General features: G+C 44.3%; 1 protein-coding gene across 1 annotated transcript; it reads left to right on the top strand.

The window, feature by feature from the left end:
- Positions 1 to 1,133: 1,133 nt before the first annotated feature.
- LOC121403868 lies at positions 1,134 to 15,034 on the top strand. Its single transcript, XM_041591888.1, has 3 exons — positions 1,134 to 1,739; positions 1,800 to 2,594; positions 15,026 to 15,034. Exons 1-3 carry the CDS (start codon positions 1,179 to 1,181, stop codon positions 15,032 to 15,034), a joined length of 1,365 nt encoding a protein of 454 aa, XP_041447822.1. The 5' UTR covers positions 1,134 to 1,178.
- The last annotated feature ends 6,540 nt before the right edge of the window (positions 15,035 to 21,574 follow it).

Here is a 21,574-nt window from a genome sequence, read left to right as displayed (position 1 = left end):
ATTCATACTTTATATTCTTCTTTTTATTATTATTCTTAATATATTATATTATGGAATTACCAACTAAGGACCATAGACAAGCTGGCTCCAGGTGCGTTATAGAATCGTGCTTGCAAGGGTACAGGAATGGCGCCGAGCATTTTTCTATACGCCTTTTCAAATTTCCCAAAAACGAAAATGTTCGTCGTCTGTGGGTTGCAAATTGTAATCTAGGTCCGGATGTAAATTTAAATAAAGCGCATATATGCAATCAACATTTTGAAAAAAAGTATTTTGGAAATAAAAAATTAAAATCAGGTGCTGTACCAACTCTGAGATTGTTTCAGGCACCGAATTTCAATAACAACCTTCCCCAAGCTACCGAAAACAATGTGTTTAGATTTGCGGACAATAGCGACGAAATCGGATCATATTCTGATTTTAAAAAAGAAACTTTTATAGTAAAAAATAATTTGGAATTTGACGTAGACATGGAAAGTCTACCTTCCGTCGCCATCGAACCCGTTGATAATAAAATGATTGTATCTAATGAGCCTACCCAAAATGTGGAATTTTGTCCGAACTGCTTGAAGAAGGAGCAAAATGAATTATATTACAAAAATAAGTATTGGGAAATGTCTCAAGAACTTCATAAAGAAAAAAAGAGAGTTTTATTGTATAGGAAGAAGGTACATAAGCTTCAAACATCGTTAAGGATCGAAAAATACAAGAAGCTCCGATATTCGAAAGAGTCACGTATACGGGAAAATATATTTACAATGATAGACAAGAATAAAATGATATCAAAAAATTCAAATTCGGTTTGCAAAATGCTCCTTAAAAATAAAACTTCCTGGCAAGAGGATGAAAAAATAATTGCTCAAAGCATACATTTTTATTCTTCCAAGGCATATGATTTTATGCGAAATGATTTTGGGTTAAATTTTCCGTCTAAATCATCTTTGGGTAGATGGGCTCCTGTGAAATGTTTGGTCCCAGGCCTAAATGAGAGTTTATCAAACACGTTGCTTACAATATTTTCAAAAATGGACGTAAAAAGTAAGCATGCTGTTTTAATTTTCGATGAAATCTCAATTAGAAAGGGCCTGCATTATAATTCACACCGAGATGAAGTGGAAGGGTTTGTGGATGATGGTGTGGAAAAAACATCTCAACTGTGCAAGCAAATTTCTGTATTCATGGTTAGGGGGCTCTATGTGAGTTGGAAATATGTTTTAAGTTACTTTGCAACATCCACTGGGCTGACTTCTCTGAAGTTAAAGGAAAAAATCGAAAAAAATATCAAAGCTGCTCATGAATTGGGCCTTAATATTAGAGCAATTGTATGTGATCAAGGCTCAAATAACCGCGGAGCCTTTAAAAAATTTGGGGTGAGCTTGGAAAACCCATATTTTAAAGTCGATGGTCATAAAATTTTTGCCATCTACGATGTCCCACATATTATAAAATCATTACGAAATATCTTAATGAAAAATTGTATCGAAACACCTGATGGACCAGTATCATGGAAAGTAGTTGAAAAATTGTTTGAAATAGATACTAATAACTCTTCTACTAGATTATGTCCAAAATTAACAAGTAAGCACATATACCCCAATTCATTTGAAAAGATGAAAATGAAATATGCTACACAAGTATTTAGCCACACGGTATCCTCTGCAATCAAAACATTAATTGAAAGTGGCAATTTCGATAATTGCAGGGATGTAGCATATTCAACTGCTATTTTCTTCGAAAGGGTAAATAAAATGTTTGATTGCTTAAACAGCAATAATCTAAGTGACAAAAACCCAATGAAGTCGGCTCTACAAAAAAATAACAATGTGGAAAAATACATTATGGAAATGAAAGAGTATTTTGAGAAGTGTCGTTATCCCAGCAATGTATATTGTATTGATGGACTTATTCTCTCTATGAATTCAATACTATTGCTTGCGCACGAAGTATGGAATGAAAATACAGATGTTTACTTCTTGATTTTGTCTCGACTGAATCAAGATGCATTGGAGAACCTTTTCTATCTAATAAGAAGTAGAGGGGTTACCAACAATAATCCAATGCTCTTCGAATTCAACGCAATCATTTCAAAAATGTTGTCAATGAAAATCATTACCTCAAAAAGTACAAGTGGAAACTGTGAACCGGATGATGACAACATGCTTATAAATGTGATTGATGAGGCAAAGCGAGAAATTCAAGTCGAAATTTCGGAGACCAAAGAACAGTTACCTTGCCAAGAGGTTGCCTTAGAAAAATGCAATAATGAACATAGCCCTCATATAACCGAGACTATGGATTTGTCTTTCACTAATATTATTAGTAAAAGTAGTGAAAACGCATTGCGTTATTTTACAGGTTTTGTGTTGTATAAGTCGCAACAAAAGTTTAATTGCGACACCTGCGGCGAACTTTTAAAGGACAACATTGTGCACTGCGAAAATTCAGAGCAATTTTTGTTCAATAAAAACTTTAAAAGTATTAATAATAATTTAAAGCTCAAGGCCCCACAAGACGATTTTTTTAACTTAATAAAATTACTTTACAATATATTCCACGATATCTTTACAAAGAAACCTCATATGCGGAATATTGTAGTACGCTTGGATGTTATAATTGTTATGATTGATTTTTATTTAAATGAAGCTTATATTTATACAAAATCGTTGGGGCGAGTTGCCTCCATGCAGGTGTTCTATCGTGGGAAACAAAGCCCTGTTGCGTAAGGTTCCCACAGTCAATATGCAATATGAGGCGTCAGCTTTCGGTCAGCGGTGGTACCTGCCCAATGCCCGTTACGTAAGGTTCTCTCGGTTTAGATGCAGACGCATCACTTTTGGGCAGTGACAATGACCGCCGCCGAAACTGCATCATATTGCAACTTGGCCTTGGGGTGGTGCTTAAATTGGTTAGGCCAAGCACACTGCATGAATACACTACAATATCAAGCAAATTATTTATAACCAATGCATTTTACAAACTGAAAGCGATGTGAGATAAAGCAATTGGTTTTCTGAAACACACGTTTGCAGTGCACATAGAAAACATATTCTTAATTATTTTCTGCTAGTTCTGCTTCGAAAGAATAGTATTTGGCTTTCGGAAAAATTATTAGGAACGTCTGGAAATCAGAGTTCAAATAAGATAAAAATATTAAAGTCTTAAACACACAATAAAATACGTTTGTTCACATGTACATATGTTAATATATACATTTATTATTATTATGTACACATATTTTTATATAAAAACGAACATCAAAACAAAAAAGAAATGACAAAAAATATAATACAATATACATATAATACAATAATAATAATAATAATATAATATAATATAATATAATAAAATATAATATAATAATAAAATAAAATAGCCACTGAGAAAAAATACAAAGTAAACGAGGGCCCCCAGATTGATGGTTGCCCAGGCCCTGGTTGAGGGTTGATCCGGCCCTGAAAAGGTCGAGTTTGGTTTTAAAGTTGTTAGAGGACACAAATACAGGCATAGAGTTACACACGCACACGGTTTATATTCGACACAGCTGCAAAGGCGCTCTCTCTCGGCTCAAGCCGGAGAGAGCCGAGTGGCCTGCCGAAGCTATCGGCTCCCGACCCGAAGGCTTGGGAGCCAATCGTCCAAAAATTTTATGCAGGCAGTTTTTAGTCGATTTGACGCCTCTATGTGTTGTTTGCTTAGTGATGAAACTCATATTAAACGGTCTAAAAAAATTCAAACATTACCAGATGTTATGGAATTCTTAGAGCAACGGTACAATTCTCTTTATTCTTCCCAGGATGAAGAGAAAAAACCATTAAAAAAAGTAGTGCAACATAGCAGCAATAAGGAAAATTGTGTGTTATGCAAATCAGCAAGCCACTCCATATTGTACTGCTATAAGTTTAAGAGAATGACGGAGAAAGAAGCCAACTTATCAAAAAGAGCGCTATGCAGAAGGTGCTGTAGGCATGATAAGTATAAAAAATGTTCTTCAGAAATATTGTGTGGAATTTGTAAAAAACCGTATCATCATACGATGCTACATCTTCCTTATGAGAAAAAGGAAACTGTTAACACTTGTTTGACAAAAAAACAAGCCTTTTTAGCCACCGCACTTATAAAAGTAAGAGCGGGGAATGGTGGCTATGAAAACCTTAGAGCTCTTATTGATTGTGGGTCGCAATGTACCATAATTTCCGAAGAAGCATCGCAAATTTTAAACCTGGCGCGAAAAAGAGTAAACACCGAAGTAAGTGGCGTGTCATCGACAGACACTTGCACCTCAAAATATAAAGTTACTTTGTCGGTAAAAACTCGTAGAAAACCGCTTAATATTGAAGCTATTATTCTCCCAAAACTTGTGAAAGCGTTACCAATAAAGTCTTTCAATGGAAAGATTATGTGCTGGCAGACCCTGACTTTAATAAACCAAGTAGGGTAGATGTAATAATCGGGGTAGATTTATATACCCATATTGTAAAAGACGGAGTAGTTAAAATAGATGGACTACTTGGTCAAAATACAGAGTTCGGTTGGATCATATCCGGTTGCACCAAGTCAAAAGGTGACAAATTGATCGTGGCGACAACAATTGAAGTTGGCGATTTAGAACGTTTCTGGGAAATGGAAACCGAAGACAATGACGTGGAAAAAGAGATTTGTGAGAAGCATTTCTTGGAAACCACTAGGAGAGATGAGAATGAGAATGAGAAGGTATGTGGTTAAAATACCTTTTAAAAAAGAAAAGGATCTTGATGATTCAAAGGCACAAGCCATGGCGCGATTTTACAGCTTAGAAAGAAAACTAAGCAAAAATATAAAATTAAAAGAAAATTATCAAAAATTCATGCATGAATATAAAAATTTAGGACACATGGTAGAGTCCAAAAAATAGGGGAAATATTATTTACCCCATCAAGGAGTCATAAGAGATTCCAGTCAAACGACAAAACTCAGAGTGGTTTTTGATGCGTCAGCAAAAACTACAATGATATCATGTGGGTCGGACCAAGAGTCCAAAAAGATATTTGCTTTGTTCTTTTATTATTTAATTTTTATACCCGTACTCAAAAAAGAGTTAAGGGGTATATTAGATTTGTGGTAAAAGTGGATGTGTGCAACGCAGAGAAGGAAACGTTTCCGACCCCATAAAGTTGTAATGTCCTATTTCAGGCTAAGGTATGCATCAGCCTGTCCAGGGTCTTTATTTTAGAAATCACAACACTTTTTGGTTCTTTTAATTTTAATGGTTTTCTTTATTTTTCCGTATGATTATTCTACCCGGTTATGTTAGGTTTACTTGTACTACGACGCGGATGGTGATTTGACTGCCTCGCGATGGCTGATTGACTGACTCCCCTTTCTTCATGCAAGGCAGTGCCTTTTATAGATCGGCCGGCCTTCGATTTTCCCATGAATGTCTTACAGATATCTTATTTCTACTCCAGAATGTGGGAAGGGTTCTTACATAAATATATATTGCCGAATTATAGTCTGCGCGTGCAGACGGGCTGATCGGTAACAGAAGGTTACCTAATCATTAGCCCCGCAGTCAGTGTCCAATATCCAATAATCGATGGTTACCTAAGCACTCGCCTCCCAATGTCCCAGGTAAGGTGATCGGTGTGCACCAGTACCGTGGGAAAGGAATTTCGTTGGCACTTCGGGAATATATATTGTTAGGAATATTTATTTATTTAATATTATTTTAGGTTCTTATTGCGTAAACCCCTTCTGCTGGTCTCCTGTCTTCTGCCGTGTGCTGAGGTTGCATTTTTGCTGGGTGTTGATCGCTTCACCTGGGAGTAGCGTTGGCTGCTTCATCTGTTTGTGACGAACCATGGGCTCCATGGTTCGTTACACCCCCCCCCTTTCTTCCGGGTGGGTGGTGGAGAGATTTGTGGCGCCGCTTGGCGGGTGCTGAGGTTGATATTTCCTTGCTTTGTCTCGTCTCTTGCTGTGGATTGTGGTGGCGCATGTGCTGAGTTTTCATTTCTTTGGGTGTTGAACTCGTCATTTGAGAGCGTTCGTTACTTCCGTGGTAGTGGGGGTTGGTTACATATTCTGAGCCCGCGGGTTTTTTGGTTCTTGGCTGCGCGTGTGCTGCGTTCTCGTCTTTGGGTTCGTTGGCTTTGGCTGGTCAGCTGCCGATATATGGAAACCAGAGTCGGGGCTAGGGGGATTGCGGGGGGCTGGTGGTAGTATTTGCCTCGTCGGGGGCATCACTGTCCTCGTGGAATTCCTTCAGGTCGTTGATGTTAGCCACCTTCGCTTTTCGGCTGCCCGGATGCTGTAGTTTTACAATGTTCGGTGATGCAAAACCTTTGACTCGGTATGGTCCATCGTATTTCGGTGCCAGCTTAGCGGCGAATCCGTCGGCCGCGTTGGAGAGGTGGTGTTGTCGTAGAAGTACTAGGGATCCAATAGTGGGGCGCCATTGCCGGCGGCGGAGGTTGTAATGCCTTCCTTGTTCTTGGCTTGCCCTCTGGATGTTATTTCTGACAATGGTGAATACTTCGCTGAGTTTGGTTGCCTTGCCGAGAGCGGTCTCTGGGGGGCTTCCGGTGCCGGTCGTGACTTCGTCGTAGAGGGCTCCAGGCAAACGGGGCTCTCTTCCATGCAGTAGGAAAGCTGGGCTGAATCCCGTTGTCTCCGAAACGCTGGAATTTATTGCGAGGGATATTTCCGGTAGTAGCTCATCCCAGGTATTTTGACGATCCCCTACGAATTGGGCAATCATGGTCTTGACCGTCCGATTTGCCCGTTCCGTTGGATTTTCCTGGGGGCAGTAGGGTGCGGTATGTTGCAGTTCTACTCCTGCTGTCTGTAGAAATGACCGAAACGATCGACTTTTGAATTGCGTGCCGTTGTCGCATACGAAGCGTTTGGGTATGCCGAAATGGCTCAGGATTCGTTCTCGGAAAGCCAGTTCCAGGGTAGCGGTGGTGGCCTTTTTGAGTGGTACCAATTCGACCCATTTCGTGAAAGTGTCAAAGAAGACGAGCAGCATCGTGTTTCCTTTCTTTGATCGAGGTAGTGGTCCAACGAAGTCAGCGCATAGTGTAGCGAATGGCTCTTCGGCTTTGCTTTGCCCCCGACGAGGCAAATACTACCACCAGCCCCCCGCAATCCCCCTAGCCCCGACTCTGGTTTCCATATATCGGCAGCTGACCAGCCAAAGCCAACGAACCCAAAGACGAGAACGCAGTACACGCGCAGCCAAGAACCAAAAAACCCGCGGGCTCAGAATATGTCCCACCGGCTTGCGCTGTTGAGCTTTGAACTTCTGGCAGCTTACGCAGCCACGGACATATTTCCTCACGTCTCGGTAGAAACCTGGCCAATAGTACCGTTGGGATATTCGGGTGATGGTTTTCCTGACCCCTAGGTGGCCGGCTGTGGGTTGGTCGTGGCATTCGTGAAGTATTCTGGCTCGTTGATCTTTTGCTACGCAGAGTTTCCATGCTATATGGTCGTCGTCGTCGGCGCCATGGCCCAGATGTCGATATAGTTCCCCGTTAGCATAGGTGTAGTCGGGGTATTTCTGAGGCTCGTCTTGGACTTGTTTTATCCGGTGCTGGAGCCAGGGGCAGGCTGTCTTCTCCTCTTCGATCCGTGCGAGTGTTCCTAATGGCTGCCTGGATAGTGCATCTGCGACTACGTTTTGTTTGCCCGCTCGATAATGCACGTCATATTGGTATTGCTGAAGTTCGAGGGCCCATCTCGCCACTCTACCGTATGGGCTGTCAAGCGTATTTAGCCATTTTAGCGCTAGATGATCGGTGATTACCTCGAATCGGTACCCTTCCAGGTAGCAGCGTAGTTTCCGAATGGCCCAAATGACCGCTAGGCACTCCTTGTCAGTAGCGGAGTAGTTTTCCTCCGCCTGGTTCAGTCGTCGGCTGACATATGCTATGACTCGTTCTTTGCCTTCGATTTCTTGGGTGAGAACTGCGCCAACTCCTAGATTGCTCGCATCTGTTTGCAGCGAGAACTTGACGTTGAAATCTGGGCACGCAAGGACGGGGGCGGTCGTGAGAAGTGTCTTCAGTTGGTCAAAAGCAGCCTGTTGTGCTTCGGACCATACCCATGGTTGGTCCTTCTTGAGTAGGCGAGACATCGGTTGGACGACCGTCGCGAAGTTTGGTACAAATCTTCGGTACCAGGACGCCATCCCGATGCATTGGCGAAGCTCTTTTAGGTTGGTGGGCGGCCGGAGTTCTTTGACGGCAGCAATTTTGTCGGGGTCGGTGTGGATTCCCTCATTGCTGATCATATGGCCGAGATACTTGATTTGGGTTTGAAAGAATGCGCATTTTTCTGCATTTATCCTTAGGTTTGCTTTCCGGAGTCGGGACAAAACCACTTTCAAGTTGCGTAGATGTTCATTGAAATCTCGCCCCACGATGACAATGTCATCTAGGTACGCGAATGCATATGGCTCCATGTCTGTACCAATCACGGTGTCGAGGGCCCGCTGAAATGTTGCCGGTGCCGAGTGCAGACCAAAGGGCATAACCTTCCATTGGTAGAGGCCCCGGCCCGGTATGGTGAAAGCTGTTGCTTCTCTACTTCCGTCGGCCATGGGGATCTGCCAGTATCCGTTTTTCAGGTCGAGGGTGGTGATGAACCGCGCGTTTTGTAACCGTTCCAGAATATAGTTGATCCTCGGCAGCGGGTATGCGTCGGGGATGGAATGCGTGTTGAGTTGCCGGTAGTCCACGCACATGCGCCATTTCCCATTCTTTTTACGGACGAGTACAATTGGGGCGCTGTGGGGGCTCCGGGAGGGCTCGATGAGGCCTTCCGAAATCAATTGGTCCACTTGTTCATCAATTATTCGCATCATTGCTGGGTTCTTAGGATAGTACCGCTGTTTTATGGGCCGGTTATCCCTCATGACAATAGTATGCTTGGCGATGTCCGACGTTCCGTGGAGGCCATCAAATTTTGGTAATTCCTCCTCTAGAAATGCTTGAATCTGCGGCGCTAAATCTGGCGGCCACGGCTCCGGGACTGGTTCAGGCTCATGTTCTGTTGGGTCGGCGGCTTCGGAGTCAAGTGGTTGGCGTGGGTCTTCGGGCAAGAGGGTTGTATCGAAGGCGCTGGGCGGTTCGATCCTCCGTTGGTAGTCGCTTATGTGGGCGACGATGGGTGTGGTGTCGACCATGGGTATGATGTTTTGGTACGCCGGGTGTAGTACTCGTGTTATACTACAGCCAGACTGGTACGTGAACAGGTGAGTCGCGATGACGCCTCTGGTATCACAACAACGACTTGTATGGGCGACGAAGATCTCGGACATGGCTCTAGGCATGGCTCGGTGCATGACGCTAAAAATCATGTCAGTACGCGGAAGGTACTCCATTGTGTGGGCGAGGATCGGTGTGGCGTCGGCCGTGGGTACGACAGGGCTGCGGTCGGTGTATCGTGGGGCCATCGTACTGGTTTCCGGGCCCGCGTTGAGGGGCTCTGTGGATATCAGTTCAATTATGGGCCCCGACCAGGGTGGGGTCAGCGTGGCTGTTTCCCTTGTTGCTGGGCTGTTGATCTGTGGCTGCCGTTGTCGGTGTCGATGTTGTTGTCTTGGTTCAGGGCTGATTGTCGTCTCTGAGGGTGTTTCTATGTTCACTTTCTCCTGGGAGGAGAGGGTACTTACATGCTCTGTTGCTGGACTTGGACCTGGGCTTCCTGTGTCGAGCGCCGGGTTTCAGTGCGTTAGTGCTTGTCTCGTGGGTGAGATTCTCGTAGTTTCTTTGGGGTATGTGTCCCCTGTGGTTGGCCTAGGAGACGGTTGCTCCGTATTGACCGTGGGACTCGTTTTCCCGTTTGCTTGATTGTTGTTTCGTGTTGTTGGTTTCGGCTTCATGTTCGTGGGCCGGCGCTTTGCCTCTGCTGGGGCTGGGCTGGGTGTCGTGTTCTTCGTGGCGATCTGGGTCGTTTTGTTCGTTGGGGTAGGTCGTGGTCGTGTGTTCGCTGAGGTTTGTATGGGTGTCATGTTGGCGTGGCTGGGTGCCGAAATTGTTGGGATAGGTTGCGGACGTATGACGGCCGCCGTTGGCTTCAGTTTCTGGTGTCGGGGTTCGTGGCCTTGTACTCTGTTGGTCGGAACGGTGTGGATATGTGGTGTGTGGCACTGATCTCGTAATTGTAGAAGTGTGGTACCGCACTGGATCGTTGTTTCAATGGCGCATAGGAAGTCCATGCCGACGATAACTTGATCCAACATGTTTGGTAGGACAAGGAGGGGTATTTGAACCCTTCTTTGATCCAGTCTGATGTGCGCCAGTAGAATCTGGGTGATCTCTCTGACCGAGCCGTCGGCCAGGCGTATGCGGACGCATGCATCTTGTAGGTTGGTGTTGTTGTCTAGTTGTCGGGCGAGGTTTGCACTGATAAAGCTTCGGGATGCCCCCGTGTCGACGGTGGCTTCCGTTGCCTGTCCTCCTATGGTTACCATTGCCACTATCCGGTTCTCGTTCATGTGTAGCGGGGTTTTTATTCGTGGGTCGGGGCAGACGTCGTTCCCGGCTGATCCCGTGTCAGTCGAGGACGCGAGTCGTTTCCCGACGTGTTCTGGCGACAGCAATCGATGGTCCGGGTGCCGCGCTTGCCACATTCCCAACAGAACAGGATCGAGGGATTTTGGCATTCATATGCCGCATGCCCTGCTTCACCACACCGGCGACAGGCTGCGCGTGGGTTGGCGATGGGGGTCGTAATCATGCGATGTGCTACCTCGGGCTTTGTCGTACTCACTGGGTTGGATGGCTGTCTTCTTGGTGAGTCTGCCGAGTTCCAATGAGGCTTCCGGAATGGTGTCCGATTGGAATCGTCGCTCCTCTGATCTGTCGTAGGCCGTGCGTATCTGGGCGTGTGTCGTGGTGGTGCGAGAGTGCTCGGGATGGTCCGCTCTTGAATACTCTCAAACTCTGTGGCCAGCAGTGTTAGCTGTGACAAGTCCTGCAGTTCGTGGCGGCGCACGTACATCTGGTAGGCTGGGAGGGCGTTGTCGTAGATCCTGGTTAGCTCCTTGGTTGCGTCGTACCCAGCGTGGTGCATAAGTAGACGTATCTCGATGAGGAAATCTTTGAACAGTTCCCCAGCCAATTGCTTTCGGGCTCGGATCCGGTCTTCCAATTGTTCAAAATACCGTGGTGGCAAGAAGAACGTTAAGAATTCCTGGCGGAAATTTTCCCATGAGGAACTTTGTAGGCGGCTGGTGCGGAACCAACGACTGGCACGGTCTGTGAGAAGTTCGGCCATGGCCCGCGGCAGATGGTTGGTGTCCACCCCATACGAGAGCGCGCGTTCTTCGAGCAGTTCGATGAATGATAGAGGGTCATCTTGGCCGTCAAACTGGATTCCCCACTTTCGGATGCGTTCCGCCATTGGTGCAGCGTGGTTGTAGTGGTGCCCTTCCATGGGTCGGTCGATCGCTGGCAAGATCCTCGGCACGGGTGCTGGGTGGGTCTCTGTAGCTAGGGGCCTTGGAAACGGGGCAGCAGGAGTGCGGTATTCGGTGGCTGCGGGGACTCGTAATCCGGTCTTAGGATCCATTTGGCGAGTGTCGGATGGTCCAGGAGTAGTGGGCAGTGGTGACTTGGAACGAGAGCGTGAAGCTGGCTTGGCATAGTGCCTCTCGAACTCTCCTAGGCGGACCCAGGCTTCTTGCGCGAGTGGCCCGGCGACTAGAGCGGCAAATTTCCTTCGGCGTTCATCGACCGTTCCTTCGCTGCCGAATCCGAATTCTTCGGCGAGGACTTCTAGTTCGTCCCGACGGAGCTTGTGGATCCAACCGGTGCTGACCCCTGGATTGGTAAAGTGTCCCGCAGGGTATACCTCCTCTGGTTGTTCGTCGTCGTGATGTTCCATGTTGATTTCTGTTGATTTTTGGCACTGAGTCACTGTTAAACGGCACTTTTAGGATCGGCACTGCGTATACTTTCGCGTTTGTTTTCGCGCCCGGATTATGTAAGTGCGCGGACTTGTTATCGATTCAATTTCCTTTTTGATGGCAGTGGGTCTTTAATCCACGAAGTCCCTGATTTTGGTTTTCTTGAAGTTTCCACGAAAAATCCTTTAAAGTCCCTGCTCGGGCGCCACTTGTAATGTCCTATTTCAGGCTGAGGTATGCATCAGTCTGTCCAGGGTCCTGAATTACAAGATATTTATAATTCACGAGGACTTTATCGGGAAAACCAGGAACTTTGCCAGAAAACTGAAATAGAAATCACAACACTTTTTGGTTCTTTTAATTTTAATGGTTTTCTTTATTTTTCCGTATGATTATTCTACCCGGTTATGTTAGGTTTACTTGTACTACGACGCGGATGGTGATTTGACTGCCTCGCGATGGCTGATTGACTGACTCCCCTTTCTTCATGCAAGGCAGTGCCTTTTATAGATCGGCCGGCCTTCGATTTTCCCATGAATGTCTTACAGATATCTTATTTCTACTCCAGAATGTGGGAAGGGTTCTTACATAAATATATATTGCCGAATTATAGTCTGCGCGTGCAGACGGGCTGATCGGTAACAGAAGGTTACCTAATCATTAGCCCCGCAGTCAGTGTCCAATATCCAATAATCGATGGTTACCTAAGCACTCGCCTCCCAATGTCCCAGGTAAGGTGATCGGTGTGCACCAGTACCGTGGGAAAGGAATTTCGTTGGCACTTCGGGAAATATATATTGTTAGGAATTTTTTTTATTTAATATTATTTTAGGTTCTTATTGCGTAAACCCCTTCTGCTGGTCTCCTGTCTTCTGCCGTGTGCTGAGGTTGCATTTTTGCTGGGTGTTGATCGCTTCACCTGGGAGTAGCGTTGGCTGCGTCATCTGCTTGTGACATCCATGGTTCGTTACAAACTGAAAAAATCCGTCCCACTCTTTTTCTTCTCCAGAGAATGTGGGTACCTTTGCTTTTGGAAGAACGGGAAAATCATCGTCTTCCCTTTTATTGCTGTGCTGTCCCATTACTAATGTTACCATTTGCATTCTTATGGCCCCCCTCCAAAAAAAGATGAAAAAAAAACAAAAAATAAAAATTTAAAATAAAAAACTGGGCCGGCAACGGGGGGGTTTTGGAAAAAAAGTTTTAAAATAATCCTCAACCTTCTGATTAAGTCTATTCGAGAGGAATTCTATGGTACTTTTCCTGCGCTGGCATTCAAGCAAGCCAGCTTGATCTACTCTCCTAGTAGTTTCTTCTATACAAGCTCTCAGCTGGTCTATATATTTGTCGAATTCCTCAACAATTTTTTCAAGACTATCGCTTATTCTTGGCTCTGTATCTCTCTTCAAAGTTCCAGTCCCTACTGGTCCTAACTTTGCCATTTCTACTTTCCTTTTTGATAAGGCTCCAGTAGATTTTAATAGATCATACCTATTCTGTATGTCCTGTAAGGATGCGATCTAGGCTGGAGTATAACTCTCAGTCAAGCCAGGGTCGAAATTACAGCCATATTTATAATTTGTCGGGACTCCGAGTCATGAGTGGCCATGGGACGGAGATTTCGTCTCGGGGATGCCAAGGCCAAGGGAAACGTGCGAAAGGGGGGTAGAACGGTCGAGATCTTCTGTAGAGTGCCTGGGCAGTCGCCGGGCGGCACCTAAGGAAAGCTACAGGGCAAGGGGAAGGAGAGTTGGCGCAGAGACCCTCCAAAAGATACCTGGGCAGTCGCCGGGCGGCACTTCGAGGAAGGTACAGGTCTGCGGGGGGAAGGGAAACAGCCATAGATAGCAAGAGGATGCCTGGGCAGTCGCCGGGCGGCACCTCGGGGAAACTACAGGGCAGGAGGGGGAGGGTAGGCGCAGAGACCCTCCCAAAAATACCTGGGCAGTCGCCGGGCGGCACTTCGGGGAAGGTACAGGTCTGCGGGGGGAAGGGAAACAGCCATAGATCGCCAGAGGATGCCTGGGCAGTCGCCGGGCGGCACCTCGGGGAAAGTACAGGGCAAGGGGAAGGAGAGTAGGCGTAGAGACCCTCCCAAAGATACCTGGGCAGTCGCCGGGTGGCACTTCGGGGAAGGTACAGGTCTGCGGGGGGAAGGAAAACATGCACATATCGAGAGAGGATGCCTGGGCAATCACCGGGCGGCACCTCTGGAAAAACTACAGGGCAAGGAGGGTTGGTGGGGGGGGGGGGAACACGCACAGATCAACAGAAGATGCCTGGGCAATCGCCGGGCGGCACCTCTGGAAAAACTACAGGGCAAGGGGGGGAAACACGCACCGATCGACAGATGAAGACGCGCTGGTAGTTATTTAAGTTCCATTTTTATTTTATCTCTTCTTCTTCTTCCTCTTCTCCTGCCTAACCGCACCGCTCGCCAGCCCTCTTCCTCACGACGGTGAGACTTGCTCACCCTTTCCTAGCTCGCCGTCAAAATCTGTCTTCTTCTTCGTCTTCTTGGCTGCTTCCACTGGCACGTCCGTTCAGCTCGCTGGTCTGGAATATATCTCCTCGTTTTCCATGTGCTTGCGATCTTATAAACCCACCCTTGTGGTGCTGGTGGTCGCTCTCTGCTCTCCCGCTCTCTGTGCTGATGCTGGTGGTAGAGCTTTCGCTCTCTGCTCTCCCGCTCTCTCTGTACAGATGTTGGTGGTTGAGGTTCGTGTCTCCACTCTGTACTGATGTTGGTGGTTGAGGTTCATGTCTCAACTCTGGAGCTTTTATCAGTGCTATCAGTGATGCCCGAGCGATCACTGTGCTTTTCCCTCCCATCTAAGTCACGACCGAGCAAGTACTTAAACTAATTTTGATTAATGCTATGAGCTTGCTTAACTACTAACAAATGCCGTCACTTAACCTAATAATGAACATAAAACATAATAATAACAAAATAATAGTAAATAATAATAAGAGATCCTTCATGGTGAAAAAATAATGTGGGGGAGCGTCTGCTCCTTCACAGTCCTGAATGTTTTTTACAATTTTTTCAAATTGATTTTTCGTAAACGAGTAACGATCGACTACACCATAGGTTACTAAAGTAGCATGATTAGCTGTAACCTCATTTTTTAGCTCTCCTAGCCTTTGGATTACGTCACTGGTCAAATGACCAGCCTCAATCCTTCTTATCTCAGCTACTATCGCTGACTGTGCCTCCAACAACTGAATAATTTTTTCCGACAACATCTTGTACTTAATTAAGTTAAAATAGTTTTAAAAATAAAATACGAGTATATCTGAACTTAGCTGATGAATCTTCTTCTGCTGTTGCTGTTACTGCTGCCGCTGCCGTCTTTTGTAGTTGCTAATGTCGCTGCTGCTGTAGTTGACGCTGCTGCCGTAGTTGCTGTCGCCGCCTTTGAAGTCGCTGTTGACGCTGCTGTTGTTTCCGCTTCTGACGTCGCTGTTGTTGTAGTTGACGCTGCTGCTGTAGTTGACGCTGCTATAGTTTCCGCTGCTATAGTTGCGGCTGCTATAGTTATTGAAGCTGTTGTTGATGCAATAGTCAATACTGCTTGTTGGCACTGGCGTCGTTATTTTTTTGTCGTGGTTTTCTTTTTTAAACACACACAAAAAAAAATATTATTTTTTTTCAGTCACAGTCACACTTTAAAAAAAAATTTTTATTTTTTTTTTATTTTTGGCTGCTTGGTTTTTCTTTCCAATTTGCTAACCTCCACTTCACTTTGTACTTTTGATGTTGCTGGATTTTATTTTCACTTTCGATGTTTCGGCTTCGAACACGCCCCCGTCGCGTATTTCTTTACACGACTACAATATAAATTATATTGTAAGAATTCAAAAATACTGCCTGTATAGCACGTATTTTATCGAATTTATTTGAAACTTCTGTTTCATTAATTTTTATATACTTGGTTTCTTACTACAAAAGGGAAACCCGAGTTTATTATTTCGCAACTTTTGGAGCTACAGTGCTACCAGACAGTGGTGCTGCAGTCTTTAAGGAGCTGGTTTAACTCCGTGCTCTTACCACAGGGGGAAACAACGGAGAGTCTCGAAGGACCAAAATGTTAAGACCTTTAGAAAAGTCTAGACATTTGCGAGTTGAGTTGTAAATTCAAAATAAATTTTATTCTTAAAATCAGAGCCTTATATCAGTTTACAAACAATGTATGTGGTACAATTGATATTCTATTATTATCGCTAGACCCATGGAACGGCTACAGTTACCGTGGGGGTTGTTTGAGTGCATGCAACGCATTGCATACAACATTAATGCTTAGATCTACATTTGATCAGTGGGATCTCCACTTGTGTGTTGCTTGTCGCGTATTTATTACCACACATCTTTGCCCTTTCTTTCAAACGGTCGTAAATTATCGACTTTATGTACTACTACATTTAAATTTAGAAATATATAGATTGTGTACAGAATCTTTTCTTAATGTACTCGTACATCGACATGTTCATGTTTGAACAGCCACTGACCCATTTTCCAGAGCCTGGAGCTCCAGGATCTCAGTAATGTGTGCCCGAATGACCGATCGTCGATTATTAAATCTCTTTTCCAATAACTCTAGTGCCATGTTATAGTTGCCATCCGAGAGTTCTAACGATCGAATTGTCTCCAACGCCGAATCACGCAAGCAAGATCTTGCAGATGCTGGAACTTTTCAAAGTTGGATAGGTCCGGATAATTATCAATGGTAACAAACATAGAATAAAACTCTGACCAGTTTGCATCCCTCCGCCAAACCGTCGAACTTTGTTTATGCTCGGTCATCCCAGCGCTGAGAGGAACACCCCGAGAACCATCCGAAGAACTCAGGAGGTTCCAAACACTGCAACAAACCATTGGACCTAGGACAAGAGAATCTAAAACTGTGTGTAGAGGTCGCGGATGGATTTAGCATAGCACAGCACAGCATCTAGCACAGCACAATGACAAAAGACCATAAAAATCAATTACGACACGTTTGTCTCTCAACTTTGACATGACCATAGAGACAGACCATGGAAGGTTGTTTCGTTGGTTGGTTGATTTCCCTTTGCCATCTCAGTATAATTTCATCTTCATCTGTGGACGGTTCTTTGACTTCGACTCTGACACTGAGAATTTTATGACAACTCATCATAGCGTGACATAGTGTGTTGCTGGAGAACCAAACTCGAGAGAGAGAGATCTGGGCATAAAGTCCGTCTATAATTAGCCATTAAAGCGTGCATTGTGGATCGCGGTGCGTCAGCACTCCGGAAAATAAAATAGTCTTAAGCAACGCACGCAATTACTAAAATGAAGAACTCTCGATCAACAACTCTACCTATTCTGTATTATTTCGCAATCAGCGAAAAAAAACAGTACAAAACTCTAGGTATTTCACGGCCAAAGTACCACGGCCAGAAGTACCACAAATAAAACGTAAGTCAGTGCCACTAACCGCAGAAATACACCATGGAAGCTCACGGAGACGGCCGACCCGATGAATTCTTCCCTAAAGAGACACCATACCAATCCGGGGGTAACTACCAGCTGCAACGGCAATACGCCAAACCAGCAGGACGCTCCAGATCACCCATGCCTACCACTCCTGGGACATCTGACCAGCGGAAAACTATTGAATATCCCTAATGTTAATTTAGTAAATACCAAAAAAGACATTATAGTATTATAAGGTTTTCACTCGCTGGTAACACTAAAAACGTAAACCACGCGGTTGACTTTTTTTCTTCCCTTTTTCTTTCTGATCTCGTGAGTGGTGGTTGTGTGCTGTGCCAAAATAAAGTAATATAATTGATAAAACTAAAACTAACTACGCATATATTATTATTTAAAAGAGGAATCCCAACAGGTTATGGGCCCAGACTACGCCTAACATAGTTTGACGAGTGAAAAATTAGTTAGTTAGAAAAATTGCTTTGATTTGCACCACGTTGTGAAATTGTGTCCCTCATACATACACATATACATATAGCTAAGGGTGTGTGTGCAAAGTACAGTATCATGGAAAAAGCAAAACGCAACATTAAGGCTTTTGACGGAGAAAAGTATTCAGTGTGGAAATTTAGAATTAGAGTCCTATTCGCCGAGTTAGATGTGCTTAAAGTAATTGACGAGAATGTTCCGGATAATGCTGACGATTACTGGAAAAAGGCAGAGCGTTGTGCTAAAAGCACTCTGATAGAATACCTCAGCGACTCTTTCTTAAACTTTGCGACGAGCGACAACACGGCGCGACAAATTCTCAGGAATTTAGACGCCATTTATGAGCTCAAAAGTCTGGCGTCGCAGTTAGCGGTTCGAAAAAGATTGCTGTCGGTGAAGTTGCAGAGTGAGACAGCACTACTGTGTCATTTTAACATTTTCGATGAACTGATGAGTGAGTTGTTAGCGTCAGGGGCGAAAATCGACGAAATGGACAAAGTGTCGCACTTGCTATTGACCTTGCCATCGTCATATAATGGAGTAATAACTGCGATTGAGACCCTAGCTGAGGAAAATCTTACTTTAGCTTTCGTAAAGAACAGATTGCTCGACCACGAGATAAAAATTAAAAACGATAGCAGTAATACAAGCAGGAAAGTTATGAAGGCAGCGGTATACAATAACAATAATTATAAAAATAGACCATTTAAGAACAGTAACAGTGGAATTCGAAAGCAATTAAAGGGAAAAGGAAAGTTTAATATCAAGTGTCATCACTGTGGAAAGGAAGGGCATATTAAAAAAGATTGTTTTGCGTTTAAAAGAATTACAAATGATAAAAATAAAGAAAATAACAAACAAGCACAAATAGCATCAACTCAACCCGGCTTCGCGTTTATGTTAAGTCGTTTTGATAAAAATAAATCCAAAAGTGAAAATAAGAAGGTCAAATTTGTATTGGATTCTGGTGCCACAGATCATATCTTAAATGACGAGAAACTGTTCATTGATAGCGTCGACCTTGATTCTCCCATTAAAATTGCTATTGCCAAGCATGGCGAATTTATTTTTGCAAAGAAACGCGGTATTGTCAGACTCGACAATGGAAACCAAATCACGCTTGAGGATGTGCTCTATTGCGAGGATGTTGCAGAAAACTTAATTTCTGTCAACCGACTGCAGGCGGCTGGAATGACCGTTACGTTTGGCAGTAAAGGTGTAAAAATATTGAAGGATGGATATGTTGTTGCTGAAAATTCAGGTATGTTCAATTCCCCAATTATTGAATTTAAAGCCTATACATCAAATGTGGAAAAGAAAAATAATGAATATCGGTTATGGCATGAGAGATTAGGTCACATTAGTAAAGGGAAATTACTGGAAATTAAGAGAAATAATTTATTTAGTCACAATAATCTTCTAGATAACGTTAATCCAATTGATGAGATATGTGAAGCATGTTTAAATGGCAAGCAAGCCAGATTGCGTTTTGAAAAACAGAAAAATAAACAGTATATAAATAGACCCCTTTATGTAATCCATTCTGATGTATGCGGGCCAATAACACCGGTTTCAATTGACGACAAAAACTACTATGTTATTTTTGTGGATCAACACACACATTATTGTGTTACGTATTTAATGAAACATAAATCAGATGTTTTTACAATGTTTAAGGATTTTGTAGCGAAAAGTGAGGCACATTTCAACCTTAAAGTTGTAAATCTCTATATAGATAATGGTAGGGAATATCTATCCAGTGACATGCGTGAATATTGTGTACAGAAAGGTATAAGTTACCATTTGACTGTTCCATATACACCGCAATTAAACGGCGTATCAGAAAGGATGATCAGAACGATTACTGAAAAAGCTCGTAGTATGGTAAATGATGCTAAATTAGATACAAGTTACTGGGGTGAAGCTGTTTTGACAGCAACATATTTAATTAACAGGATTCCGACTAGGGCACTTGATGATAGTTCAAAAACTCCGTATGAGGCATGGCACAATAGAAAGCCTAGTATAAAATATTTGAAGATATTTGGTTCAACAGTGTATGTCCATATTAAAAACGGAAAAAGAAAATTCGATGAAAAATCGTGTAAAACAGTTTTAGTTGGCTATGAACCAAATGGTTTAAAACTATGGGACATAAATAATGAAAAATTTATTGTCGCAAGAGACGTAATCGTAGACGAAACAAATATGATTAATTCTAGAGCTGTGAAAAGTAAAATGGAATTCCTTAATGAGAGTAAGGAGATTAATAATACAGATATCCTGAATGAGAGTAAGGAAAATGATTTAATAAATATCCTGAATGAGAGTGTGAGGGTCCTATTTCAGGCTGAGGTAAGCATTCAGCCTGTCCAGGGTCCACTACAAGACAATTTGTAGATCGCAGGCGACTTTCAGGTTCGGAGCGGCCTTGTCTGACCGAAAGAGAGGTAGGACGCAGGAGGAGCGTTTTGTTGCTGACAAAAATACTTCAAGAAAATCGTGGTTTTTGGTTTTGCTCGTGTTTATTTTTTATTACTTAATTCTTTGTGGGTTTGCTTATGAGGGATTACTCGCGGATCTAGTTACTTTGCCTTGGAGCCGTTGGACTGGGTAGTGCAGTGTCCTGGGTGTGTGACTGAGGGACTGCCTAGTGCAGTGTCTTGGGTGTGTGACTGAGGGACTGCGTAGTACAGTGTCTTGGGTGTGTGACTGAGGGACTGCCTTGTGCAGTGTCTTGGGTGTGTAACTGAGGGACTGCGTAGTACAGTGTCTTGGCTGTGTGACTGAGGGACTGCCTTGTGCAGTGTCTTGGGTGTGTGACTGAGGGACTGCGTAGTACAGTGTCTTGGGTGTGTGACTGAGGGACTGCCTTGTGCAGTGTCTTGTGTTTGGGCTGATGGACTGCCTGTATCTTGTATTCGGGCTGATGGACTGCCTAGTGCAGTGTCTTGTGTTCGGGCTGATGGACTGCCTGTATAACAATAATTGTGGAGCGCGGTAAGTGGGTCGAAGCTTTGTGCTTCGTTGACAATTGTTAGTGGGTCAGGGTGGTTTTGCTGAGGCTGCATCCCGGAAGGTGCGGGCTGCAGTTGGGAAAGGTGATATCTGAATTTGGGTCGGTAGGTCGATAATTTTATGCTAGCTTGACTTATTGTGAAATAACGCCAATGATATCTCTCATTGCGAAATTGTGTCGGCTTGGCTTATTGCGACATTGTAGGCTGCTGATTTCACAATTGTCTTAAGAGGTGGGGTGTTGTTGATCGAGAGTTCTTAATTAATTGTGTGCTTAAGACCATTTTATTTCCGGGGTGCTGACACACCGCTATTTGTGGAGAACCGTGGCTAGAGCCATGGTTCGCTAGCTCGGTGTATATCAGTTTGGTTATTGTCTCCCGCCAGCGTGGATGCGCTGACCCTTCGCCGTTTGTGACGAGCCATGGCTAGAACCATGGTTCGTTACACCCCCCCCTTTCTTCCGGGTGGGTGATGGAGAGATTAGATCACTCGCTTGGCGGGTGCTGAGGTTCGCCTCTACTGCTGCTGTGATCGTGGCCTTTCTGCTGTTCTGGGTGCTTTGTAGTTGGTGTCTGCTTGGTGGGTCGATTATCCCATATGACGATGGTTTTCTCGGCGGTTTTCTTCGGTCGTTCTTTGTCCAGGCATTGAATCGGCGGTGCTATGTCGGGTGGCCAAGGATCCGTCGGTAGTTCTGGGTCGTCTTCGGTGGGTTC

Source organism: Drosophila obscura, unplaced genomic scaffold, assembly GCF_018151105.1.
Source record: "Drosophila obscura isolate BZ-5 IFL unplaced genomic scaffold, ASM1815110v1 contig_16, whole genome shotgun sequence".
Taxonomy (NCBI): Eukaryota; Metazoa; Arthropoda; class Insecta; order Diptera; family Drosophilidae; genus Drosophila; species Drosophila obscura.
The sequence above is the reverse complement of the archived record's forward strand: the minus strand, read 5'-3'. Positions and strand labels throughout refer to the sequence as shown.

What these genes read in the sequence shown, in the direction of transcription:
- LOC121403868 (XM_041591888.1), top strand. Translation starts at nt 1,179, where the DNA reads ATGGTTAGGGGGCTCTATGTGAGTTGGAAATATGTTTTAAGTTACTTT. An exon ending in CTGCTATTTTCTTCGAAAGG is followed by an intron (nt 1,740 to 1,799) that starts GTAAATAAAATG and finishes AACCCAATGAAG; the next exon opens with TCGGCTCTACAAAAAAATAA.